The 25,125-nt window shown below is 50.5% G+C and overlaps 1 protein-coding gene across 1 annotated transcript in view; it reads left to right on the top strand.

The window, feature by feature from the left end:
• The window catches only part of GALNT16 (polypeptide N-acetylgalactosaminyltransferase 16), a 101,917-nt gene extending 77,456 nt beyond the window's left edge, over positions 1 to 24,461 (top strand). Inside the window, exons 6-15 of the mRNA XM_059915761.1 lie at positions 1,775 to 1,896; positions 4,774 to 4,861; positions 6,414 to 6,498; positions 6,797 to 6,900; positions 11,098 to 11,224; positions 12,706 to 12,798; positions 14,181 to 14,264; positions 19,490 to 19,631; positions 20,319 to 20,441; positions 23,824 to 24,461. Coding sequence (XP_059771744.1) covers positions 1,775 to 1,896; positions 4,774 to 4,861; positions 6,414 to 6,498; positions 6,797 to 6,900; positions 11,098 to 11,224; positions 12,706 to 12,798; positions 14,181 to 14,264; positions 19,490 to 19,631; positions 20,319 to 20,441; positions 23,824 to 23,961 — 1,106 coding nt within the window. The 3' untranslated portion in view covers positions 23,962 to 24,461. The remainder of the gene's footprint in view (positions 1 to 1,774; positions 1,897 to 4,773; positions 4,862 to 6,413; positions 6,499 to 6,796; positions 6,901 to 11,097; positions 11,225 to 12,705; positions 12,799 to 14,180; positions 14,265 to 19,489; positions 19,632 to 20,318; positions 20,442 to 23,823) is intronic.
• The last annotated feature ends 664 nt before the right edge of the window (positions 24,462 to 25,125 follow it).

Below are 25,125 nucleotides of genomic sequence, written 5' to 3' on the forward strand. Positions count from 1 at the left end.
AGATGTGACCGCACTTCCAATCAAGAGGTGTTTTGGAGCACCGACTACAGTGTAGGATTGTACACGGCACTCTAGGGGACACAAAAGAAGTATAAATATGGTCCCTGCCCTCGGAGAGCTTATTATGGAGCTGAGGCTGGTTATAATTATATGGGGGTAGAGAGGAGATGGAGGAGAGGGAGCCGAAGGAGAGGGGAATGACCGGAGAGGGGGCCTGGATTGGGTGAAGGGGTTGTGAGACAGATGAATAGGGCACAAGGGAGGGCGTTCCAGGCCCAGGGACTCTGCGAGCAAAGGCATCAGTCCGGCCTGGGTACAGGAAGTACTAACAGCCTCTTCCTGAGTTTCCTGCATTCTCACCCTGTAGCATTCACTCTGCCCACATTCTCATGTTCAGTCCTCATAACAGACCATCATTCTGTTTTGCAAATAAGGAAACTGGGGTTTAAGAAGGTTCAGTAATTTGCCTAGAGTGATGAATAAAGGAACCAGGATTGCACCCCGGGGCAGGGGGCCCACCCAGAGCCCAACCTCTTAACCTCCCTCTACTTAGTCTCCCTTCCTGGGAGAATTGGGCCTGGTCAGCACGAGGAATGAGTGGGGTGAGGATAGATGACGGGGGGCATTTAGACTTGATAAAGCAGAGAATAGGGAGCCACTGAAGGTGAGAGAGGGAGAGAGAGAGAAAAAGAGAGGGAGAGAGAGAGGAAGGAAGAAGGGAAGGAAGGAAGGAGGGAGGGAGGGAGGGAGGAAAGGAAGAAAGGAAGAAAGGAAGGAAGGAAGGAAGGAAGGAAAGAAAGAGATGTGATGAGTGTATTTAAGAAAGTCCAGTCAGGCCGAGGGGACCTTCAAACTGGAATGGAAGAGGCCAGAGAGCGATCTCTCCCAAGCACTGGGCTGCAGGTGCCGTTAGGCCTGGGAGTATGCTGTTCCCTGGGGTTTTACCCAACATAGATGTAAATTTATGATTAGGTGCTTTACAGCTCCCTATGGAGTAGAAGGATGGGGCAATAGAGTGCTGGGCAGAGTTGTGTGTGGCCAGGGAAATCTCCCCACACCAGTGGCTGCTCTGTCAGGGGCAGGACCATCTGGGTCTCCTCTCTCCTGATCAGGCAAGTCCCCAGCTCCGACTAGGGCGCTGCCAAAAGTGAGGCCATTTTTTTGACAGTCGACGAGCCTTCGGCGAGACTGGGGAATGAGGTGGAAGCAGAGTAGAATCTCTGCACGTGTCAGCTTCCTGGGCACCACGCACTGTCCCCAAGAGGCAGGGATTATTCTCTCTGAATCTTCTGGATAAGAAAACTAAGGCTCAGAGAGGTTAAATAATATGCTACAGTTAGTGAAGGGGCTGGCATACTAACTCCAGCTTGTCTTAGTCTAGAAGACTCTCTGCATGTCATAGAGGATAGTGCAGCTGGAGGGGACCACCCTGCGGTTCCTAAGTGGTGGTTTCTGGCTCTCCTTTGGTACCAAACCACACCTTATTGCAACTTCTGTTCACTAAACTCTGACTGTTCATCAGTGTGTCCCCAGAGTCCAATGTCTGGCATGCAGCGGGCACTCAGAGAATAACCTTGGAGTAATGATGGTTTGATGGATGGGTGAGAGAAAGAAAAAGAGGGAGGGAAGAAATCAAGAAATACGAAGAAAAGTTAAATCACAATAACTCAGAGGAAACCTCAGCCCTAAGGGGCGGAGAGCCCTGAGACTTTGGGGGGACGGCTGAGCAAATTGGCTCAATCCCAGCACCATCCTTTGTCCCTTCCCATTGCAGGGCTGATCCGGTCCCGAGTTCGCGGGGCAGATGTGGCCACAGCTGCTGTCCTCACCTTTCTGGACAGCCACTGCGAAGTGAACACCGAGTGGCTGCAGCCCATGCTGCAGCGGGTGAAGGAGGTAAGTCTGTCTGTCCCTGGGGGAGCCCTGGACGTGCCCACATGTCCTTGGCATGAGGGGAGATGATGAACGGTCTCTGGAGTTGGGCAGGCAGAGTAGGAAGCCTAAATGGTCTGCTCCCTCCTGAGTAGCTTCACCTCATTGAGCTTTCTCATCTGAAAACAGGGATAATTGTAATATTTGTCCCACTGGGTTGTGGTGAGAATTAAATTGGCTGAAAGCCTGGGTGAGCCACAAAGCTCCTACTACGAATGGGTGGTGTTGTTTTCCTCCTGAGAGAGTGATGAGGAGTGAGGGTGAGTCAAGCTGGGAAGCCTGAGAAGGAGGGAGGAGAGGATGGTATTCTCAAGCAGGGGGCCCTCCCATGTGTCTGCTGTTCTCTAGAATGGGGAGGATTTGGACATATGGAGCACAGGATGAGGTGATTTCAACTCAACCATAAAAGACAAATAGCCCAATTTAAAAATGAGCAAAGGGGGCTTCCCTGGTGGCGCAGTGGTTGAGAATCTGCCTGCTAATGCAGGGGACATGGGTTCGAGCCCTGGTCTGGGAAGATCCCACATGCCGCGGAGCAACTAGACCCGTGAGCCACACCTACTGAGCCTGCGCGTCTGGAGCCTGTGCTCTGCAACAAGAGAGGCCCGGCCGCGACAGTGAGAGGCCCGCGCACCGCGATGAAGAGTGGCCCCCGCTCGCCGCAACTAGAGAAAGCCCTCGCACAGAAACGAAGACCCAACACAGCCAAAAATAAATAAATAAATAAATAAATAAATAAATATTTTAAAAAATAAAAAAATAAAAATAAAAAATAAAAATGAGCAAAGGGGCTTCCCTGGTGGCACAGTGGTTAAGAACCTGCCTGCCAATGCAGAGGACACGGGTTTGAGCCCTTGTCCGGGAAGATCCCACAGGCCACGGAACAACTAAGCCCATGTGCCACAACTTCTGAGACTGTGCTCTAGAGCTCGCGAGCCACAACTACTGAGCCTGCATGCCACAACTACTGAAGCCCACAAGCCTAGAGCCCGTGCTCCGCAACAAGAGAAGCCACCGCATTGAGAAGCCCGCGCACCGCAATGGAAAATGGACAAGTGGTCAACAAGCACATGAAAAGATGCTCAACGTTAAGTCATTAGGGAAATGCAAGTCAAAACCACAATGAGGTACCACTTGATACCTACAGGATGGTTATAATCAAAAGGATGGACAGTACAATTGCTGGTGGGGATGTAGATAAATAGGAGTCTTTATACATTGCTGGGGAGCATGTCAAATGGTGCTGTTTTCCACTTTGGAAAACAGTCTGGCACTTCCTCAAAAGTTTAAATGTAGAGTTACCATATGACCCAGCAATTCCACTGCTAGGTATATACTCAAGAGAAATGAAAACATACCCCACACAAAAACTTGTGCCTGAGTGTTCAGAGCAGTGTTATTCAGAATAGCTGAAACATGGAAACAGCAAAATGTCTATCAACCGTGAATGGGTAAACAGAATGTGATATATCCATACAGTGGAATACTGTTCAGCCATAAAAAGAATGAAGTAATGATACATGTTACAATATGGATGACCTTTGAAAACCTTATGCTAAGTGAAAGAAGCCAGTAACAAAAAACTGCATATTATATGATTCCATTTATATGAAATGTCTAGAATAAATAAATCTGTAGAAATACAAAGTGGATTAGTAGTTGTCAGGGGCTGGAGGGAGGCGGGTATGGGGAGTGACTGCTAATGGTACAGGGTTTCTTATTGGGGTGATGAAAATGTTTTGGAATTAGAGAGTGGTGATGGTGCCACAACCTTGTGAATATACTACAAACCACTGAATTGTACACTTTAAAATGGCGAATTTTATGGTATATCAATTATATTTAATAAAATTGTTATAAAAATGTGAATTATATCTCAATACAAAAAGTCTATAAAAAGGATAAGGTGAGGCCCCCATAGAACACTGTGGGAGACCATGGATGGTCTCCCCTGTTCTGCCACGTCCCACAGTTTTGTCATCCTGAGACGGAGTGTGAACTGAGGGGCAGAGCTGGATTCCAAGTTGCAGACAAGAGGATTTTGAGGGTCAGCACAGAATGCAGAGAGAGGAGGGAGAAGAAATTCTGTTCCATGTCCCTCCATGGAGGCAGAAAAGAAGAGAACAGACATCCTGCTGATGGAGGGCAGTTAAGTTTTGCACGTGGTATATGATAAAATCCACCACCACCACTATCCCCCCACCCCTCACCCCCAGAAAAAAACCTTTAGTAAAGTTGGCATATTACCCACCAATGTTTTGGAGGTGGATTTGTGTCTGGGAGATGATGAAGGGAGTGTGAGTCTGACTTTGAAGTGGATGTGGCATGAGAGGAGTGCCACCCAGGTTACACAGAGACTGCAGGGTCCCTGCCCTTAAGCTGCTGGTTGTCCAGTTGGGAAGACTCAACCTCAACATGTACAAAGATGGACGACAATTAGTAAAACAACAGTTCAAACCAGCAACAGAAGATCCACATCAGGCAGCATCTGATTCACTGTCCCAGGAATTGTCTGGTCTATAATTGTGAGAGCAGTTTAAAAGAGGAAGAAGTCCTCAGCCTGCAGCAATCAGGGAGGGCTTTACTGAGGAGGTGAGATCCTGGCAGGGCTCAACATGATGTGAGAGGAAGAGGCTGGGAGAGCATCGTGCCCATGAGACCCAAGAGGGACCTTCCGGGAGCCTAGATGTGGTGATGCAGGACAGCTCCTGGGAGCCTGACGTGTCCTGCAGGAGGTGCTGAGTGCCCAATGCCTCGAAGAGAACTTCTTCACAGAGCAGGCAGTTGGGCCTTTATTCACGGAGTCCCTGGCCTCACGCCATCTCATGTGTCCTCTCCTAGGATCACACCCGCGTGGTGAGCCCCATCATTGATGTCATCAGTCTGGATAATTTTGCCTACCTTGCTGCATCTGCTGACCTTCGGGGAGGTGGGTCCGGCTCCCAGGGGAGGGGCTCTAGACCTGAGAGGAGGCAGGTGAGGGCAGGCAAAAGCCCTGGCTTGGTGCTCTTCTTCCCAACTGTGCCAGAGCGTCTCACACCCCCACCCCCTTTACCTCTAGAAAACGAAAGGGGATTGTGTAGAGCCGTGGGGTTGGGGACCAAGGGCCAGAGCTGGCAGTTGCAGGCTCCTGGCACAATCAGGGACAGAGCCAAGCTAGTCTCTGATCTTTCCCTCCCCCCCGAACTTTGACACATCCTTCTCAAATACTGCCAGCCCAGGCACCATGTCCACAAGTCCTGGCAGAAGAACATGATATGACTACTGTCTTGGGGGTGAGGAAGGGGGAGCCCTCAACTTTGCACGGTTTCCTGACCTGTACGCCTGGAAATGGTCTAGACCTGGCCAAATATGGTAGTTATTAGCCACATGTGGCTATTGAGCTCTTGAAATGTGACCAATCTGAACTGAGATGTGCTGTAAGAAAAACTACACACCAGGTTTTGAAGACTTAGTATGAAAGAATATAAAATATCTCATTAATAATTTTTTGTATTGATTATGAATATGTTCATCAATGATAATGATTGAAATGATAGTATTTTGGATATATTGCATTAAAAATACATTATTCAAATTAATCTCATATGTTCTTCTTACTTTTTGATATGGCTACTAGAAAAATTTAAATTGCATGTGTGGCTTGCGTCTCCGGCTTGCATTGTATTTCTTTTGGGCAGCTCTGGTCTAGGCTTTAGAACTGTGCTGTCCAATACAGTAGATAATAGCCACTTTTGGCTATGTGTTTAAATTAATTAAAATTAAGTAAAATTCAAAACTCAGTTCCTAAATTGCCCTAGCAGCATTTCAAGTGCTCAATAACCACATGTGACTAGTGTCTACCACGTTGGACAGTGCAGATATAGGACATTTCCGTCATTGCAGCAAGTTCTACTGGGCAGGCTGCTCCAGAGAATCTTTTGCCAGGAGCTAATGCGCAGAGTGGATTTTCTATTTGGGGCTCAGTTTTCCAATAAATGGACAGAGTCGTTAGACGTTGAGGCTGAGTGGGATTCTGAAGGGAGCCAGGCATTTCTCCTTAGGGAAATCACCTCAGGGCCTTTGCACTTGCTGTTCCCCCACGTGGAATTCCCTTTCCCTACATGTCTGCATGGATCAGTTCTTCATTCAGGTCTCTACTCAAATGTTACCTCCTCAGAGAGCCTTTCCTGTCTACCCTTACTAGAATGGCATGGGTACCCCTCCTTTCTTTTCTTTCTTTTTTTTCTTTTTTTTAGCACTTTTCAACCCCAACTGACATATTATCCATTTACTGATTTATCTTTGTAAGTCTTTGTCTTACCCAGTAGATTGAAACTCCATGAGGACAGGGACCTGTCTTGTTCTGAATGAAGGAAGGACTACATGAATTGCTCAGGGCCCTCTACAAGCTGGGTTCTGATCAAGGGACACTCTCAGGGGTGTTGGAGTGAGGGGACAAGAGCCCCTGAGCCCCATCCTCACCCCAGTCTGTCCCTTAGGATTTGACTGGAGCCTGCATTTCAAGTGGGAGCAGATCCCTCTGGAGCAGAAGATTGCCCGGACAGACCCCACCAAGCCCATAAGGTCAGGACTGCTGTGGGCTCTGGAGAGACCCCTTCCTTCCCTGAGTCAGGGGCTTTGGAGGCTCCTGGGAGGGCCATTTCAGTCGCCAGGGCTCCTAGGGGTGCACGATCCAAGGGCTAACTCTGTTCTGGGCCCTGGGGAGAGAGAGAGGCCAGAGGCCAACAAGCGGGACAGATATCCGACCCCAGTGACTCTGCAAGTGGGGGATGCTAGGGCAAATGGCCTGGGCCCTGGGGCCATCTAGAGGGGCTCAGATTTTCCAGCTCATGTGTTACCTCTTTCCTCTCCTTGCTCCCAGGACACCTGTCATAGCTGGAGGAATCTTCGTGATTGACAAGTCTTGGTTTAACCACTTGGGAAAGTATGATGCCCAGATGGACATCTGGGGGGGAGAGAATTTTGGTAAGTTGGGAAATAACCACAATAATAATAATAGGTAACCCGGATTGAGTGTTTTCTATATGTAAGGCCCTAAGGATGTTACATATATGGACTCCTTAAATCCTCACAATGAATCTCTGAAGTAAGTACTATTATATCTCCATTCTACTGGTAAAGAGACTGAGGCACAGAGAGGTTAAGTAATTTGTCCAGAGCCACACAGCTAGTCAACAAAGAGATTAGGTGGTCAGGGAGAACCTGTGGCCACATGGCTAGACACGTGTATGGAGGAAGCACATGGCTGCTTCCCTACAAGAAAGGCTGGGGGTGGTGTGTGCAGTAGGGGGTGGCGGTTAAACGTAAGCAATGGGGTCAGATGGCCTGGGTGCAAATCCTGGCCCTACCACCTATAAGTTGTTTGGCCCTGGGCAAGTGAAAGCCTCCCCGAGCCTCAGTTTCCCCAAGAGGCTATTATAAGCATTCAGTGAGATGATGGGGGTGAAGATGCTGGTAGCCATTATTATTGTTATGAGGCCATAGGAACCCTTTAGCCCCACAAGGAAAGGGAAGAGCCAGTGAACCCCCAGGGTCGCTGGTGAGGTTCAGGTGAGATAAAGGCTGGGTGCAGATGGAACATCTGATGTGGGTAATTTAAGGGGGGTTTATAAAAGGGCCTATTTACACGGCGTGGGCAAGTTACAGGGAACCACAAGGGCCAGGGTAGGGCTGGGCTGGTGACTGCTGGGACGTGTAGCCACCCCCAGGTCTGAAAGACAGGGAGGGAGTGCTCCCCGACAGTAGCTGTGGTCTTGGGGCGCCTGAAGCCAGTCCACTGTGCCAGGTGGAAGGTGTCAGGGGATAAACACCCGCCCTCACTCTCCCCCGACCTGCTGGCTGAACTTCCTCACACAGGAAGGAAGTCCAGGGGTGCAGCCCACACAGGCAGCCTCCCAGATGAGGAGCGTGGTGGAGGAGGGTGGCGATCGAACCCAGGGATCCAGGAGTGGGGCAGGGTTTTGGGGGCAGGTACCTTGAGGCTTGTGAAACACAAAGGCCTGTCCTTACTCTGGCAGTGGACCCAGTCAGTCCTTTGCAGAGCCCTTTCCCACTGCTTCCTTTTTCAACCTGACCAGGTTTTTTGCAAAGTAAATAGGGCTGGTGATATCTCACCCATCTGACAGATGGGCAAACTGAGGTAGACGCCGCCTTCCAGATCTCAGCCGGGAAACTCCACGTCTGACAGGTATAGGTAGTGCCTTTACAGGAGCCACTTAAGTGTTGTGAGGTGTGATCCAAGTCAGAGTCTGTGTTTCTGGGAGGCAAGGACCAGGTCTTTCTTCCCTCTCTGACTGGGGCAGTGGGACAGATGGGCAGTGGGGCTCTGACTCAGGACCAGCCGCAGTGGAAACAGGCGTGGGATTTTCTCCCCTTTGTAACTTACTCTTGGAAACCGTTTCCAGGCAGGCATTCAGAGGAGTAAATTCTGGGAACTGAGGTGCAGTGACCCTTCCATTCTGACCTCCTTTTATGTATTTTGGGCCTAAGTGACCTCTTTTGTGTTCTCCGTCTCAGCCTGAAGGGAGCTTTGGCAAATCCAGTTTCCTGTAAAGATTCAGAGGGCTGGGAAAGTAACGGTCTCTGCTGCATCCAGAGGCCTTTTTCTTTTTTCCTTCCTTCTTTTTTTTTAAGGCTGGGGACTGATGGAGAAACAAGTGAATGGTCAAATAGCTAACTTCAAACTCTGCCTGAGGCCAGGGCTCAGTGATTGCGGAACTGAAAGGTGAACCACACGGTGGTTGTAGGGAAGGTTTTGTTTCTTGGAAAAAATTCAAAGAAATTCCTAGGCTAGCCGTGGCACTCAGACGTTCAGCTGCTGGGACCAGTTTTGAGCCAGGAGACTCTCGTCACCGATGGGTTTGGGTCTTTCAGAACTGTTCATTTGTGGAAGGAAGGGAGGTGCCCAAACCGAGACTCGTTCCTGTTTCCCCTGAGAGAGCCAAACGCCAGAACCCAGAGGCCGCCTTGATTGAGGGTGGCCAACGTGAAAACCTTGGGATTCTTATTAGGGATCCTTTTAAAAGGTAGTCAGATTATGTTACTCAGCTGCTCAAGACCCTGCAAGGGCTCCCGCATCACTCAGAGCAAAACCCGAAGTCCTTACACCATCTGCCCTTCTCCCTGCAAGCACACACCACCAGCTCCGCCCTCAGCTCCTCTGCCCTCCCCGCACCTCGCTCCACTCCTGCCTACGGTGCTCTTACCTCTAGCTCTGTGCCCTTGCTTGTCCCTCTGGCCGGAACGCTCATCCCTAAGAGTCACGTGCCTCTTCCTCACCTCCTTCAGGCCTCGGCTCAAATGTCCCATCCCCGTTCATCGAGAACATCCCTAATCAGCCTTAAAACTGCAGCCTCACCCCCAACTCCACTCACCTGCTTCAGTCTCCTACCTGCTTCACAGATGAAGTATTCTACTCATTTTCTTGTCTACTTGTATTTTGGTTTCTTCTTTTACTGAGTTCCTGTCTCCCCCCACTAGAGTGTAAGGGATTCTACAACGGCGTCTGACAGATCATGATCTGTTTCAAACAGTGGGACTTGCTGGACAAAGTGTGAACTTTACACTGCAGTTCTGCACCTGAGCATGGAGGTGACCTTGGAGAGGTTATTTAACATCTTTGAGCTTCGCAGTCCTTATTAAAAACGTGGGGGATCATAACACCAATGCCACATGGTAGCTGTGAGAATTAGACATCAGCCATAAAGAGCACAGAGTGCTCAGTAAATGGATGATGGTTACCGCTTTTGTTGTTGCCATTGTTGTTGTTTTTTTTGGCTGCGCCATGCAGCTTGTGGGATCCTAGTTCTCTGACCAGGGATCGAACCTGCCCGTGCCCTTGGCAGTGAAAGCGCAGCGTCCTAACCACCGGACCATCAGGGAATTCCCTGTCGTTGCCATTGTTGATAAAAATGACAATAAGTAATAGTAATGTGGGCAATATGGACTATGTGGGATGAAATGACCTAACTAGCACAACAAAGTTAATCTGGAAGAAATGGTACCAGAATGCAGATCTTCCGTCCCCAGTTCTAAATCTCAGTTGCCGAACCAGCTGCAGAGCTCTGACCAGGAGAAGGGACAGAGGCCTGGCAGTTTGCAGGCAGACCTAGGGAAGCCCATTAACGTAGACAACCCTGTGTGCGGGTCCAGATATGCCTAACGCCCAGTCGTGGACCACACTGGGAAGTCACCTGGGGCACATAGGCTGGCCAGGAGGGGGGCCTTAGTCCTGCCACCTCCGCTGCCCACTCTGCTTGTCCCTGGGAGCGCCCTGAGCAGTCGCTCCAGATGAGAGCCCCCACACCTGGCCAGGGACCACAAGTGTCCTTACAGCCAACTGGGGAGTGGGAAGAGGAACCAAGGCTGGAACTCATGAAAATAACTGGTCTTTCCGTTTGTTTGTTTTTTTTTTTTTTTAATTAAAAACAAAAAAACAAGGGCTACGGATTTTCTGGGACAAGAAGGAGGTGTTTTAATGTCAAAGGGTGTCCAACTTCAGGGTTAAAATGAAAGAAAGTAGAAAATCAGAAGAGATTATGTGAGGTTCAGCCAGCTGCCGAGGTGGGTCCTTGTCGGAAGTGAGGATTGTTGAGTGGAAAACAGAGTGGGCAACTTGTGACGTCCCCTTCTGGGAGGCAGGATGGCCACTGCTCGTCTCTCCCAGCACTACTAGGGACCACAGTCATCTGTGAAAGCTCGTTCAGCGTCACCACCGCCACCAAAAGGAAGTATGTCTCAGTAGGGCCAGTGGTAGCTGTAAATGGAGACCACCGGGGCCATGAGGGAGGTCTGGGCCAGCCAGAAAGATGCCAGCGGGTATGTGTGTGTGGAGGGTATGTGTGGTTTGTGTGTGTGGTGTGTGTGGAGGGTATGCGTGTGTGGAATGGGTGTGTAGTGTCTGTGTGGAGCGTGTGTGTGTGTGGAGTGTGTGTGAGGAGGGGGTGTGTGTGTGGGATGTGTGTGTGCGCACGCATGGAGAGAGCAGTCAGGAACACGTGCAAGGAGTGGGTGCACCCCGTGTAAACAGGCCCAGGAGCTCAGACACCAGCGTATGCCTCCAAGGAGACACCAAAGGCAAGGGAAGCCAGCTCCTTCCCACCTTCACTCCGTGGGGACTTGCCAAGTGGCTCCTCCCCCTCCTGATGGCTGCCGTCTCTGCAGAGCTCTCCTTCCGGGTGTGGATGTGCGGTGGGAGCTTGGAGATCGTGCCCTGCAGCCGGGTGGGCCACGTCTTCAGGAAACGGCACCCCTACAACTTTCCTGAGGGCAATGCCCTCACCTACATCAGGTAGGTCACAGTGCAAAGAGCACCGCGCTAAGAGCTAAGACACCTAGACCCCAGCCCTGTCAGTTACCCAAGGGACTGTGGGTAGCTACCCCACCTTTCTGGGCCTCGGTTTCCCCATTTGCCCCCCATTCTGGGATCCCGGTACTGTCAGGCTGGAAGGATGAAGCTGGGAGTGTCTTCACCAAGCCTCTCTTGTTTTGACTGTCTTTGTCCATGAGGGTCTTGGAAAACCAGCCAAATGACCAACTGGAAGCTGCCCTCCACTCACTGGGTCCCAAGTACTGGTCATAGACGCCATGTCCTGACCCTGACTTGGTCAGCGTCTGCCCATCCATGTCCCCAGTCACAGCGTGCACTTCATCTTGAGGGGCAGTGGGCAGGGTCGTAGAAGACCACCCCCATCACCCGCCCCCCTGATGCTGGTGGCAAGGGGAGGGTGGGAGGAGCGTCATGAGCGCCCCCCTCCCAGGGATGAGTCTTCATCTTCTCAGGCTCCCTTGTTGCCAGCGGTGGCTCCCCAGATCTAGCTCATCAAATGGCCTGTCTTTTTGTTTTGCTTCCCCTTATCCCATTTTAATTGTTTTTATACTTGTAAAAGTGATACATGTTTATTGTAAAAATTCAAACTATATCATATATATTATATATATATCTGCACATATAGTATGTTATACATTATAATTTTTACTCTTCATTTCACATAGAGAGAAAAAAGTGAAAGTCCCTTTCACCCAGTCTTACTCGTATCCACTTGTCTCTCCAAAAGTAACTACTGCTAATAGATTTCTAGCCTATCATTTCAGGTCTTTTAATTTATTTTCATATATATATATAGTTTCTGTATAGAGATGCATGCGTTAGTGGGGTGTTTTTTTTTACATTTTTTTAACTTTTTATTTTATACTGGAGTATAGTTGATTAACAATGTTGGGTTAGTTTCAGGTGTACAGCAAAGTGATTCGGTTATACATATACATGTATCTATTCTTTTTGTGTTTTTTATATAAATGGGGTCGCACTGCATGATTTTTCTGCAGCATGCTTTTCTGCCACTCCACACTAAATTGTAGACATCCTTCAGCGTCAGTATGTACTAACCTTGGTGTTCTTTTTCGAGGCTGCCTAGTACTCCATCATGTGGACGTAGTTCATTATTCTCCTACTGATGGGCATTTAGGTTGTCACCAGTGTTTTATGACACAAGTATTCTTGTACATGTCCCTTTGCCCACATGCTGGTATTTTGGTAGAATAGATTCCTCAAAGTGGAGTGTCAAAGAGTATCTATACCCACAGAGTTGATGGATGCTGACAGATTGTCCTCCAAAAAGACTGTTCTCATTGACACCACCCCAATCAGTATTCTTTCGCGTGCATTCCTGAGAGCCTCCGCACCCTGTACTGCACAGAGCTGATCTTGATCCCAACCCTAACTCTGTCACCGCCCTGGTGACCTTATTTTGCTCCTTCCTACCCTTTTAGGAATACCAAGCGCACTGCAGAGGTGTGGATGGATGAATACAAGCAGTATTACTACGAGGCCCGGCCCTCGGCCATAGGGAAGGCCTTCGGCAGGTGGGCCCCTCTCCCAGCCCCCCTTGGCCTCCCTCCACAACCTTAGCAAAATACAAAATTGTGTGTATGCCAGGGAAGCGCTCAGGGTCTCCTTAGCAACTGAGCTGCCCCAGGCCGCTGGGCTCTTCTGGGCCTGTAGGGTATACGACGCAGAGACAAGGTTCGGGTCCTTGAGGAGGATGCAGCCTCATAGGGAGAAATAACCAGGGAGGGCTCGCTTATGAGAGCTCTGCCGGCCCACAAGCTGCCTGCAGGACGGACATCTGGGGAAGTGCTTAAGGATGGCTCTCTGTAGAAAACACTCGGGGTTTTGGCTCTACCCCTTGCTGTTCAAAATCTGATGGTGATCCGTTAGCTTATTTTTCTGCCCTGAACTGTTATGACTACAGTCTAGTTAAGCATTTTCAAAATGTGGATTAGTTGCGAAATCAATTTAGAGAGTCGTGACCAGTATTTTTTTTTAAATGATAGAGAACTAGAGTATTACAGATTAGTACAGAACATAACAGTTGATTGCAGTTATGGATAGATATTGTTTTGTGAAAACTCTTATTTTGGTTGTATGTTTGTAGCCATATATGCCCATGGGTATACTTGGTCACAATGTATTTATTTCTTACTTAATGTTGTGGTCAGATATGTTTGAAAACATTATTAGCGATCATCAATGAATCTCCCTCTATTTGTTTGTATTTATCCCTTAAAAAAAAAGTTTTAAAAAAAAAGAAGTTATGTCACTATTTCTTTTAGTGGGGAAGTAACATCTGCTGAGGACCTACCCTGTGCTCGGCACTTATGTCCCCTTTATTCATTTGATTCTCACAAAAACCTTTGGAGATAGATGGTTGTGTCCCCACTTTACTGAGAACAAACAGGCTCAGAGAGGCGGTGAGGGTCATCTGTCAGTGGCCATTATGGTCAGTGGAGCTGAGGAAGGTGTCCATGGACACATCAGATGGTTTTTATTTGCCAACTTTTTGGAAAGATGTTTAAAGCGTGGTTTTCTTGTTGGTAGACACTTGCTGCTCAACTGGAATGCAGGAAAGGAAAACTAGTTCACTAAGGCTCTGCTAAGTCTGTGAAAATAAGGACCAGAGAGTGGTATCCTCACTTGAGGTCTCAAAGAGTAAGAAGCTGAGATTAAAGCCTGGCCCCCATGGGCTGGGCAGATCCTGAAAGGTGAGCAGGAATTTGAGGAGAGAAATAAGGCGTGGCCAGGAAACCTGGGACGAGCTTGCAGGTCAGAGAATGACTTAAGGCAGGGACCAAGGCTGGAAGGCAGCCTTGGACAGCTCCTGGCCCTATCTCCCTGGGGTAGGTGGAAAGAGGGGGCCGGCCTCCCGGGCCTTCTCACACCCACTGAGCATTGCCTTCTCCTCCAGCGTGGCCACGCGGATTGAGCAAAGGAAGAAGATGAACTGCAAGTCCTTCCGCTGGTACCTGGATAACGTCTACCCAGAGCTCACGTGAGTGCAGCCCTCAGCTCGTGCATCTGGCCTGGGTGGGGGCCGGCAGTTTGGGGACCCTTCACCCTGATCTCTCCCCAGCCCAGGCAATCTGGCTCTTTCTAGCTGTCGGTGTTTGTTGTCATGTGAAGGGTCTGGAGGAACCGGGAGGAGGTTACCAGGAGTTAAGAGTGAGGTGTGGTAGGAACCAAAGTTTAACAGACTGGGCCTTAGAGCTAGAAATGGCCATTGTCCCCTTAGGACAGCAACAGTGCACTATGTAGCAAAGGCTGCAGAAACACTCATTTCCTTTGACTCTCTTCTCTCCCTTCTGGGAGTTTATCCTAAGGAAATAAAGCAACCAAAGCAAAAAACCTGTTGACAAATAAATGTCCACTGTAGGCTTCTCTGCTGTGAAAAAATCGAGAAATAACTAACAATAGGGGCTGGGTTTAGTGAATCATGATGCGTCGACCTAAACAAATATGTGTCAATTAATGTTATAATCATAAACCGTGAAAAAACATGGGGAAATGTTTGCTCCAGCAAATGAGGAAGCAGCGTGAAAATGGTGTATGTGTGTGGGCTACAGCACGGTGGGCAGTAGCTGTAATGACAGGGGTGGGGAGGGCGGAGCTGATTCTTTTTTTCCTCATTTCAAAATGCTTCTCAGCATCCTGGTTACATCATTCCTCACCTCCTCCAGGTCTTGACTCAGCTGTCCCCGCCGCGTGAGGCTCCCCCGAACTCTGCATTGGCCGACTGCACCTTCCCCAGCATTCCCTGCTTATTTTCCTCTGTCACCCTTATTGTCATTCAGCATATATGTGGCCAATTAATTTTATTGTCATCTCCCCACACTTGACAGGAAGCTTCGTGAGGGTAGAGGTGTTTAATCTGTTTTGCTCACTGCCTTATCTCCAGCCCCTAGAACAGTGCCTGTCACAAAATGGGCACTCGATAAATATTTTTAACTGAATAAATTGCATAGTCAATAAGCGTCAGTAATAACTTTGAAATTAGCATTCTCTCTTCTAGAAATGTCACCTCGGGGAACGGGTTTTTCCGCTGCTGTCTCCCAAGGATGCTATCATGGCTTTCCAGAACACTCCATCTCTCAGAGCCTGCAGATCCTCCAAGGAGGCAAATCTTTGTCCTTCAAGGGCAGATTTGATTTTTGGAAAACAGCCGTAGTTAAGTTGTAGCCAAGTCCAGTGAATAAGCTGGTTGATTAACCCAGATAATACAATCCTGGGTCCCAAATACAGGGTGACAAGACTGAAACAAGTAACAAGGATAAACTGACTCTGCAAGCAATGTTCAAGGAATTCCAGAAGAGTCTGAGCGGCGGCAGCATCCTTGGAAGAAGTTGGCAGCCTGGAGGACCCCAGCTCCGCAGATGATGGCTGTGCATGGAAGAACATTAGTTTACAAACTTGTAATAAATGAACAGCTTCCTCAAGTGGCCACTTTTAAGGGGACAGTTTCATTCAGACATGTCATTTCTGAGGGTAAAAAGCATAGTCTTTCTTTATGTTCTGTCAGAGTTCATGCTATCCGGTTGGAGTCATGGACTCCAGGCCTCAGACAGGAGCTGGGGAGCTGGGGGAAGAGTTGGGAGGATCGGGGATGTGCCTCTCCCCCCCACACCCCAGTCCCCACGCAGTGTCCCATGTCATCCCATGAGCACCAAGAGGAAGAAGTCGTTTATAACTACCAGAAGTCTGGATCTATCACAAAGACAGGAGAGTGGATGAAACCAGCCGTGTGATATGAGGAGCATAAGTCACCTTCCGTTTGTTTTGTCACTGTGTGGACGTTTAAAAATGATTTTTTGTTGTTAAGGTAGAAATTGCAGCTCATTCCTATCCAGTTTACTCATCCTCTGTCTGTTCCTTCATGTTCTGCCTCAGTTCTCAGGACGAGGGGCCCGGAGTGGATCAGGTTATTAATTAGAAAGGAGATCTGGGCTTCCCTGGTGGCGCAGTGGTTGAGAATCTGCCTGCCAATGCAGGGGACACGGGTTCGAGCCCTGGTCTGGGAAGATCCCACATGCCACGGAGCAACTGGGCCCGTGAGCCACAACTACTGAGCGTACGTGTCTGGAGCCTGTGCTCTGCAACAAGAGAGGCCGCGATAGTGAGAGGCCCGCGCACCGCGATGAAGAGTGGCCCCTGCTTGCCGCAACTAGAGAAAGCCCTCGCATAGAAACAAAGACCCAACACAGCCAAAAATAAATAAATTAATTAATTAATTTAAAAAAAAAAAAAGAAAGGAGATCTATAGGCCCAGATGATACCATGTTCCTCCAGACAAGATCCTAATAGTTGGACCACATTTGCAGATGGTCAGTGGAGAAACTTAGGAGGCTGAATGGAGAGGCCTTTGCTTTCCTAGGCCTGCCTGCAGCACTGCTACAGTGCTGCCGCTTTTCCAGATCAGAGTTCTGTGGCTAGCCTCAGCAATTGCTAATGTATTACCTTTATTAGGATGTTCAGGAACAGTTGTGCAGGCTGTGCATTGCACAAGCACACCATATTTGAAGGGTGCTGGTCACACAGTATTGTACCTTTATTACTACAATTCCTGGCAAATGACAGTAAAAGTCTTCTAACAAAAGACTTTTTTGTCTTTTTTTTCATAAGGTAGAAAATCATCTATATTATGATGATTTTCTAACAGATGGAAGTAAAGTGTCTCAAGAAAGGGATGCCTATTGCTGTTTCTACAAAGGCATCATAAGGGCTAATGGCAGCCCAGCTTCGAGGTGGTCCACAGAGAGCAAAGCAGATGCAGACTTAAGAGGACTACCAACAAATAGGACAGCTAAACCTGGCTCTGCCAGAGAGCAGAGGAAGGGTGGTGATGGCCATCCCAGCTGCTGCAGGGCTGCTACCACTCAGACACCTCAGGAGCTGCATCTGGTCTTGAGATTGCTGCCCAAGCCCCGGGTTTCCTCCATAAGCATCAGTGGGCAGGCCTTTGTTGTCAGTGACATTGCCACACTTGGACAGTATCTGCCTCACCTCTGAAAACTGATCATCTTGCACATCTTCCTAAGCAACAGCGGGTAGGGAGGGGAAGAGAAGAGGAGGGTCTGAAACAACCTTGGCTTCTCAAAGAGGCTTCTGCAGGACCTTATCTCTGTATAGAGGGGAAGTATAACACAGTTGCCCGTGGATGAAGCAGAGGGGTGGAGCTTTTGCCTCCCAACAGCCTTGCACCTAGCAGGTTGCAAACTTAAATCCTACCGTGATCAGACAGGCAATGTCAATAAGTCAAGTGGGTGGGGATGACAGTAAGGAGTGGAGGGGACTGTGGCAAACTGAAATGCACAAGCTCCACCCATAAGGGGGCAGCTGCTGCTCATGACAGTGTGTTAGTGCCGTGCTGGAATGCAAGTTTGGTGTGGCCTGACCTTCCTATGTTTTCCAAAGAAGCTGGATTTTTGGTGTGATGAATTGGGAGATTGAGATTGACATATATACACTAATACGTATAAAATGGATAACTAATAAGAACCTGCTGTATAAAAAAAATAAATAAAATTCTAAAATTCAAAACAAAAAATTCTAAAGTTAAAAAAAAAAAAAAAGAAGCTGGATTTTTCTGTGTAAACTTGAAATCTTAAAATACTGCCAACTAATTAAAAGCACCAATAATCACACTGTACAGGTCAGAAAAAACCTGTCCAGGGCCAGATTCAGCTTAGGGGCCAACAGTTTGCAGCCTCTGTTCTAGAACTGCACGACCTCTTACAAGGGGGTGTGGGGTTCTGAAGGGGCACTGCTACCAGTAGTGTGGAGGGAAAGTGAAGGGCTCTCCTTGAGGCTCTGTGAGAGCGGGTAGGTTCTGGGAATCCGGGGGCTTCCAATCAGCCCTGAGGAAGGAAGACCTGGTTTGGTCGAGGTCCTGCAGGGTGTCCACATGAGACAAGAGAGTGCCGGAAATGTTCTGATCCATGCCCCCCGCCCAGGTTCTCTTCCTGACAGAGGTAACAGAGGCAGATAGGATTAGCATGTGGTCAGACTCTAAGCCCTCCTGGTTCCCCGTCACGCCCTGTGGGTCCGTAAGCCAAGTGTGTGTATAACCTTCTAAACCCAGGAATACGAGCCCACGTCAGCTGGGGCCAGCATCCCCTTTAGGTTTATTACCCACAGGGTAAGACAGTGTGTTTTATATCTGTGTGTGTGTTTAAGCATATTTTTCCTGTGCATATAAAATGTTCTAATAATACACTATTTTGAAACATGCCTGTTTTACTTAACTGTATGTTTTGAACACTTACCCACATTACCAGAGTCATTTTTAATGGCTAAAGGTTTTTTCCATCCTACAGATGAATCAGAATTTACTTAGCCCATCCCCTATTGTTGGATATCTAGGAATTTCCAATGTTTTCAGTATAAGCAGTCACTCTGAATGAAAATCTTTTAAACTAAATCTCTGCACACATCTTTAATTATTGCCCTAGGATACTAAGTTCCTGGAAGTGGGACAAAGGTGTGCACATTTTTAAGGCCTTTGATACGTAATACCACACTGCCCTCCAGAAAAGGTGGGCCAATTTATGCTCTCACCCAATCCCACAGCTATTGCCAACACTAGGTAGTGATATTTAAAAAAAAAAATATATATATATATATGTATATGTGTGTATATATACATAGATATACATACTTACACTTAAATATATAAATATATTATTTTATGTATGTAAATAAATTATATAAACACACACACACACACATATATATATATAAACATATGGTAAACAAACAGTGGTACTTCTCTAATATGTATTTCTTTAATCATTGGTGAGATTGAGCACATTTTCATATTTGTGTATTTTACATTTGCCTCTTCAAAGTGACCCCTTTCCCTGTCATTTCGAGATTGTTTACTGAGCCCACATTTGGGCCTCAGCCTCTCCCCAGCCTGTCCTCTTTCTGGACTGGGGAGCCCTGGTTTCTGGTTTGAACCCTCTCAGGCCTGGCCTCCAGGGCCGTCCCTGGGGCTCCCGGAGCTGCCCAGAACCCAGTGGGGCGAGGCCCAGTCTTCCCAGAGGCACCCCTGCTCCCTCCCCATCCCCTGCTCACCTCCCCCTGCTGCCAGGCCTGCTCCCCGGCTCCCCTCCGCACGGACACCTGGGTGCCCCGAGAGCTGGCAGGGTGCTGCCCTCTGGGTAAGGGTGGGTACGCCCGGGGAGGGCAGAGGACAAGCCTGACCGCTGCCTTTCCTCTCAGCGTCCCCGTGAAGGAAGTGCTCCCCGGCATCATTAAGCAGGGGGCTAATTGCTTAGAATCCCAGGGCCAGGACACGGCTGGTAACTTCCTGCTCAGCATGGGGACCTGCAGAGGGTCTGCCAAGAGCCCGCCGGCGGCCCAGGTAAGTGGCTTAGGGCCCCCGGGTCAGGACCGGGCGCGGGTGGGGACCTCCCTCTGCCCGTTCTCATCTTCCCTCTGCCTACACCTTCCACAAACCCACTTTCCCAAGGACCCTGCAAGCTGTCCCCTCCCACTCTGCTCCTTGGGTCTGCTCCCACCATACTTGGTCGCCTTTGTAGCCTGTCACACAGTCGCCCTATGGGCACCACCTGCTTTCTCCTTGCAGAGGGAGAAATGCTGCCCGAACAGAGCCCGGTTCTCTCCTGGGATGCAGCTGTGGCCCGCCCGTATATACAGGGCATGCAGGACGCCTGTGTACACACGTGCGCAACATGAGTGTTGATGCACCACGTCGCAGTAGAGCAGGTCGTGGAGACTCCGGCGTGGACTGGCCCCCTGGCTGCCCTGCTCCCGTGTCCTGCCTTTCCCCCCATCCCCTGAGCATCCCTCCGTACGTCCTCTGGCCAGCTCCAGCTAAGCTCCCCCACCCCAATATTCTATTATGAAAAATTTCAAACAGAGAAAAGTTGAAAGAATTGTACAGTGATTACCCATACACCCATCCCTAGTGTCTGTAGAAAATTTTACCAAAATACACAGTGTATTTGCTCTATCGTCTATCTACCCATCTATCCATCCATCCGTTGCTGTACTTTTGGACTTGGCCTTTCTGCTCCCTGTCTTGCAGGCGTGGCTGTTCAGTGACCATCTCATCCAGCAGCAGGGGAAGTGCCTGGCTGCCGCTTCTACCTCCATCTTCCCCGGGTCCCTGGTCGCACTGCAGGCGTGCGACCCGAGAGAAGGCAGGCAGGTAAGCCTTCTCGCCCGTGGGCACGGGATGGCGGCAGCCCCGGGGAACACAGTGAGGGTTTGACATACAGACCCAAATAAGCCCTCCAGAGTGAGGATCTGGGGGACCTAAGCCAGTATCCAGGTCAAGTCTATTGTTTTCCTCATGACGAAGTACGGTAAATAGTTGTTAGGTGTCCATCCTGCATCCTGTGGCTCCGTGCGGGCAGGGACTATTTAGCTTGTCAACACTGTATCCCTAGCCCCTGACAACCAGCACAGCCAAAATAAATGTGAGCTTTTACTGAGAACCTGTGCTAGGGGTTTTACATAGGTCATCTCATCTAATTCTCCCAGCAACCCAGCAACGTGGGCCCTAGTACTAACCCCATTTTAGAGGTGAGAAAACTGAGGCTCACTGAATTTAAGAAACATATCAGATCACATAGTTGGGAAGGGGTGGAACTGAGGTTCAAACCCAAGTCAGCATGACTCGTAAGCCCACAGTCTTGCCCCAGCACATAATAGGTGCTCAGTAAATATTTCTTGACTGCTGGCTGATTGGGGAAACTGAGATCCAGCCACAGTGTTTTCCAAGCTGGCACGCCGGCCTCACGTGAGCACTGCCTTTTCCATCTGTCAAACACTCTCACCTGCCCTATTTTCATTAATCCTGGGAGACAGGTCAGGCCTGCCTGTTGAGGAAGAAACGGACGCTCAGGGCACACAGCAGCCAGTGACAGTCAGCCCCACTCCATTCCTGGCTGGGAGGGCTGCCGCTCTGCCCGGGAATGGACACAAAGGCCAGAGTTCTGGTCCAGTCCTTCCTCTGCCCACACCTTCTTGGTAGCTCCCACTGTGCCTGACCCTGGCCAGCCTGCAGAGCACTGCAAGGGGCAGAGGAGTGCCTGGTTTTTTGATTCAGCCACGGGCTTTTCCTCCCACCCCTTTTCTGTTGCCTGGGTCGGCTCTTTCTTTAGGGATGACTGGCAGTTTGCTATTTTATTCTGGAAAAGCAGCCGGATCCTTCCTCTCCCTTCAGCCTCCGTGTGTGTGTGTATGTGTGTGTGTGTGTGTGTGTGAGGGAGGGAGAGAGAGAGATTTGTGTGCCAAGGCCTGCTCGCTGGGCCTGCGGGACACATCTGAAGCACTTCCTGGTTGGGACGCTGCAGCTTGTCCTGCCTGCCCCCTTGCCTGCCCTCTGCACCTGCCCTCTGCGCCTGCCCTGCAGTTAGGTGGGTCCCCAGGCTCCCCTTGACCTGGAGTACCGGCCTCTCTGAGGGTCAGGCCTTGAGCCCACTCCCAGCCCCATCCTTGCGGAGGCCAAAGTCAGGGAAGTAGCTCCCAGGGTAGCCACCACTCAAATACTTCTCTGGAGCTGAAGCATCCATTTCCCCCTTCACACTGACCCAGGGCTCCTAGGAATCTCCTCTGGCCCCATTCCTTCTGCCCCTGCAAATCCTGCAGGGGCCCCAACAGCTGAGCCCTCTCTTCCAGGAGGAAGGGTGAGCAGCTCTCCCACTGCCGGTGCCTTCTCAAATCTAGGCCTCCCTTCCTGGTCCCCGTTTGGCCCCGTTTCTGAGGCCACCTGGGTATCAGTTATGGGAGAGATACCTGTGCATAGAGCTGCTGGGAAGATGTCAGCAGGTCCTAGCTCCGTCACCCCCCCTCACCTCTCTGGGCCTCAGTCTCCTCACTTATAAAATGAGGGGCTCTCTCCCTGTCTGCCTTATAAGGAATCTGCAAGAACCGAGACTGTGGCGATGGGAGCGCGCTGTGAGGCGATATTGTTTCCCTGGCCAGGCCAGAACATAATGGCCAGGAGAGTCGGGGAGACCCCAAGACTGTGCCTGATGGCACCGGTAGGAAGTGAGAATCCCGTGATTTGCAGAGCACTTCCTCATGACTGGGTGATTCATTCATTCACCCATGCATTCATTCTTCATAAAACAAAACTGCATTCGGTGCCTACCTTGTGTCAAGGAAGGTGCAGATCACATTGGCCGTAAGGATGAAAGTGGCCCAGCAATGCCCAGCTGGGGAGTGTGTGGCCAGCCCTTCCCGGGAGGTCGGAGACTGGAAGAGCACAAGGCAGTAGGATGCTGTGAGCTCCAGAGGGACCAAAGGCCCAATCCTGCCCACCGCCCGGGGCCTTTAAGCCAGGAAGCCCTCTCTGCTGGGACCACATGGGCCAGAGAGACTGGTTCTCAGCCCCGCATTCCTAAGGGGACTCTGGGCTCTGCAGCACGCCCCCTTGCTGCCTTCCACCCTGTTCGCACCTCCCAGTTGGTTCCCTTCTGTGGCCACCCCACGTTCCCCTGCCGCCCCAGTGCTGGCCCTGCAGCTGGTGCCGCTCATCTCCCTTCTCCCAGTTGCTCCAGTGAGAACAGGGCCCCTCCCCCTCAGAGCCCTGCGGCTCCAGCATTCCCCACTTCTTCGGAGGACAGAGGACGAGGTAGATATAGGAAGAGGGGCTATGGATGCAAGGAAGGGAAATAGGAGAGAAACCAAAAATAGACCTGTCTCCCTGTTTACTCTTCCCTGAGCCTCGAAACCTGGGTCTCAGCCTCTCATCCCTTCTCCAGACCACACTCCATCGTCCATCCAGCCACTTCCAAAATGGTCTACAGGAACAACTCTTGTCCCCCTTGTCAAGCTTGGGGCAGGGGAGGCACCAGGAGGTGAAGGCACTGCCTCAGGAGCCCCTTCATGACTCTGATAGGGGGACTCAAGTGCCCTCACCATTCCATCACTCTTCATCTCTGCAGGGATGGCGACCAGTTCCCATTAAAGGGTGTAGGTAACCGGCTGCACAGCTACAGGCCAGGGCAGAAGCTTAGAGCTGCAGGAAGAAGAAATCTTGTTTGAAGGAGTAAAAGATTCACCTAGTCCAGGACTCAAACTCAAGGGCTTACAGAGTGCAAGTGGGGAAGCCCTAGAGGAGAAAAGTCGGGCCCAGGTGGGACTATGGCGAACAGGAACTAGGCTGACTAGCAGAGAGCAGGTCTCCGGCCACAACCAACTGATGCCACCAAAGAAACCAGGCCCATGTCTAAAGGGAAGTTGGAAATGCAGGTTTTTATGCAATGACTAAGCCAAATTTTAAATAAGCACGTGCAGGCCAGACAACATACATCTCTGGGCTAGACTCAGCCCAGCCCATGGGCCTCTGACCTAGACAGTGACTTCTTCATGCCAGCCTACAGAAGGCAGAGAGTTCAGGAGGAACGGGCTTCAGGTTTGCATGTGGGGTGTGGGCACCTCTTCTGTAAGGGACACACAGACCATTTAAATGGGGGTGTGTCCTAGGGCCACTTACATACACGTGTACTGAAGGGATGAACATTATGATTATTATTAATCATTGTTTTCTCTTTCCCCTCCTTTCCTGCCTCTCCCCACAGAGATGGAGGAGAAAAGCCTCTTTCATCCAGCATTCAGTCAGCGGCCTCTGCCTGGAGGCCAAGACCACCCAGCTGGTGACCAGCAAGTGCCAGGCCGACGTCCCAGCCCAGCAGTGGCAGCTGTTGCCACACACATGACCGTAGCCTGGGGCCTCCTGTACCTTTTGCATGAGACTTTGGGACCGGAAGGGGGTTAGGGTGGGGGAGTGTAAAGCGGGCCGTTTCCATCTCCTCACATTTCTGCCGGAATCATCAGCAAACACCACTGCCACGACACATGATTCTCCAAAGCTTGTATGGGGAGGACGCAGGGCTGATGCCCTGCTGCCCTGGCCGCCACCCCGGCCTTGCCTGGGGAGAGGAGCAGGTCAGGATGCTGGACTGCTACTGGGCAGAGACTGGGCAGGAGCCCTGGCCCTTTGTTACCTCCCTCCACCCTCCCGAGGTCTGGACAGTGGTTGGGGGCCTCCCCTTGTTGGCTGGGGAGAACGAGGACAGCAGCCCACACGGGTCCCACTGGGCCAGGGGTCTGCCTGTGGGATCAGGCACGAGAGGAGAATGTGGGCAGTGTGGACGGGGGGCAGGCTGAAGGCGGAGGAAGGGGCAGCCTGCGGGGCAGATGGAGAACAGCAAGAGGTGAGCAGCTCAGTGGCCTGTCCCAGGCAGGTTGCTGGGTTGGGGGCGGGAGGGAGGGGATCCAGGGCAAAGGATGGGTGATCTGCAGAAAGACGAGGACGGAAGAGCAGCAAAGCACTGAAAAGAGTGGGTCTCTCCCCGGGGACCTAATTCCTCCCACACGTACCAGCCCCAGGGCCGGTGCCTCTGGTCCTGCGCTCTGGTTCCCCCGGCTCAGCACGGGGCTGAAGGGGGATCTCCAGGGGAAGCCGCAGGACACAGTTTATTAAACAGATCCCACTTCTGTGTGGACACGTGTCAGGACAAGACCTCTCCCTTGGGCCTTAAAGACCAGCGGGTGCCCTGGCCCCCTGCCCGGTCGCACCGCGTGGACCCCGTAAGGACAGACACCACCGAACAGCCCCATCCTCCCTCCTAGTTTTTGACTCCTGCCTTCTCAAGAGCCCTTGCCTCTGTAAACACAACGTTACAGGGTCGGGGGCAGGGCGGTAAGAACGGGACCTCCATTCTGGAGCATCCCTAGGTCATGGGGGCTAAGCCATCCAGGCTGGTACTTGTCCTCACCCCTCCCCACTGCAGGAGGGAGGCCCTTGGGGCTCGGCTGCTGCAGTGGCCTGGAGGCTGGCTGGAGGCCCCAGTTTGTGCAGAGCTCCCAGTTCCTTCTCA

Source organism: Balaenoptera ricei, chromosome 2, assembly GCF_028023285.1.
Source record: "Balaenoptera ricei isolate mBalRic1 chromosome 2, mBalRic1.hap2, whole genome shotgun sequence".
Taxonomy (NCBI): Eukaryota; Metazoa; Chordata; class Mammalia; order Artiodactyla; family Balaenopteridae; genus Balaenoptera; species Balaenoptera ricei.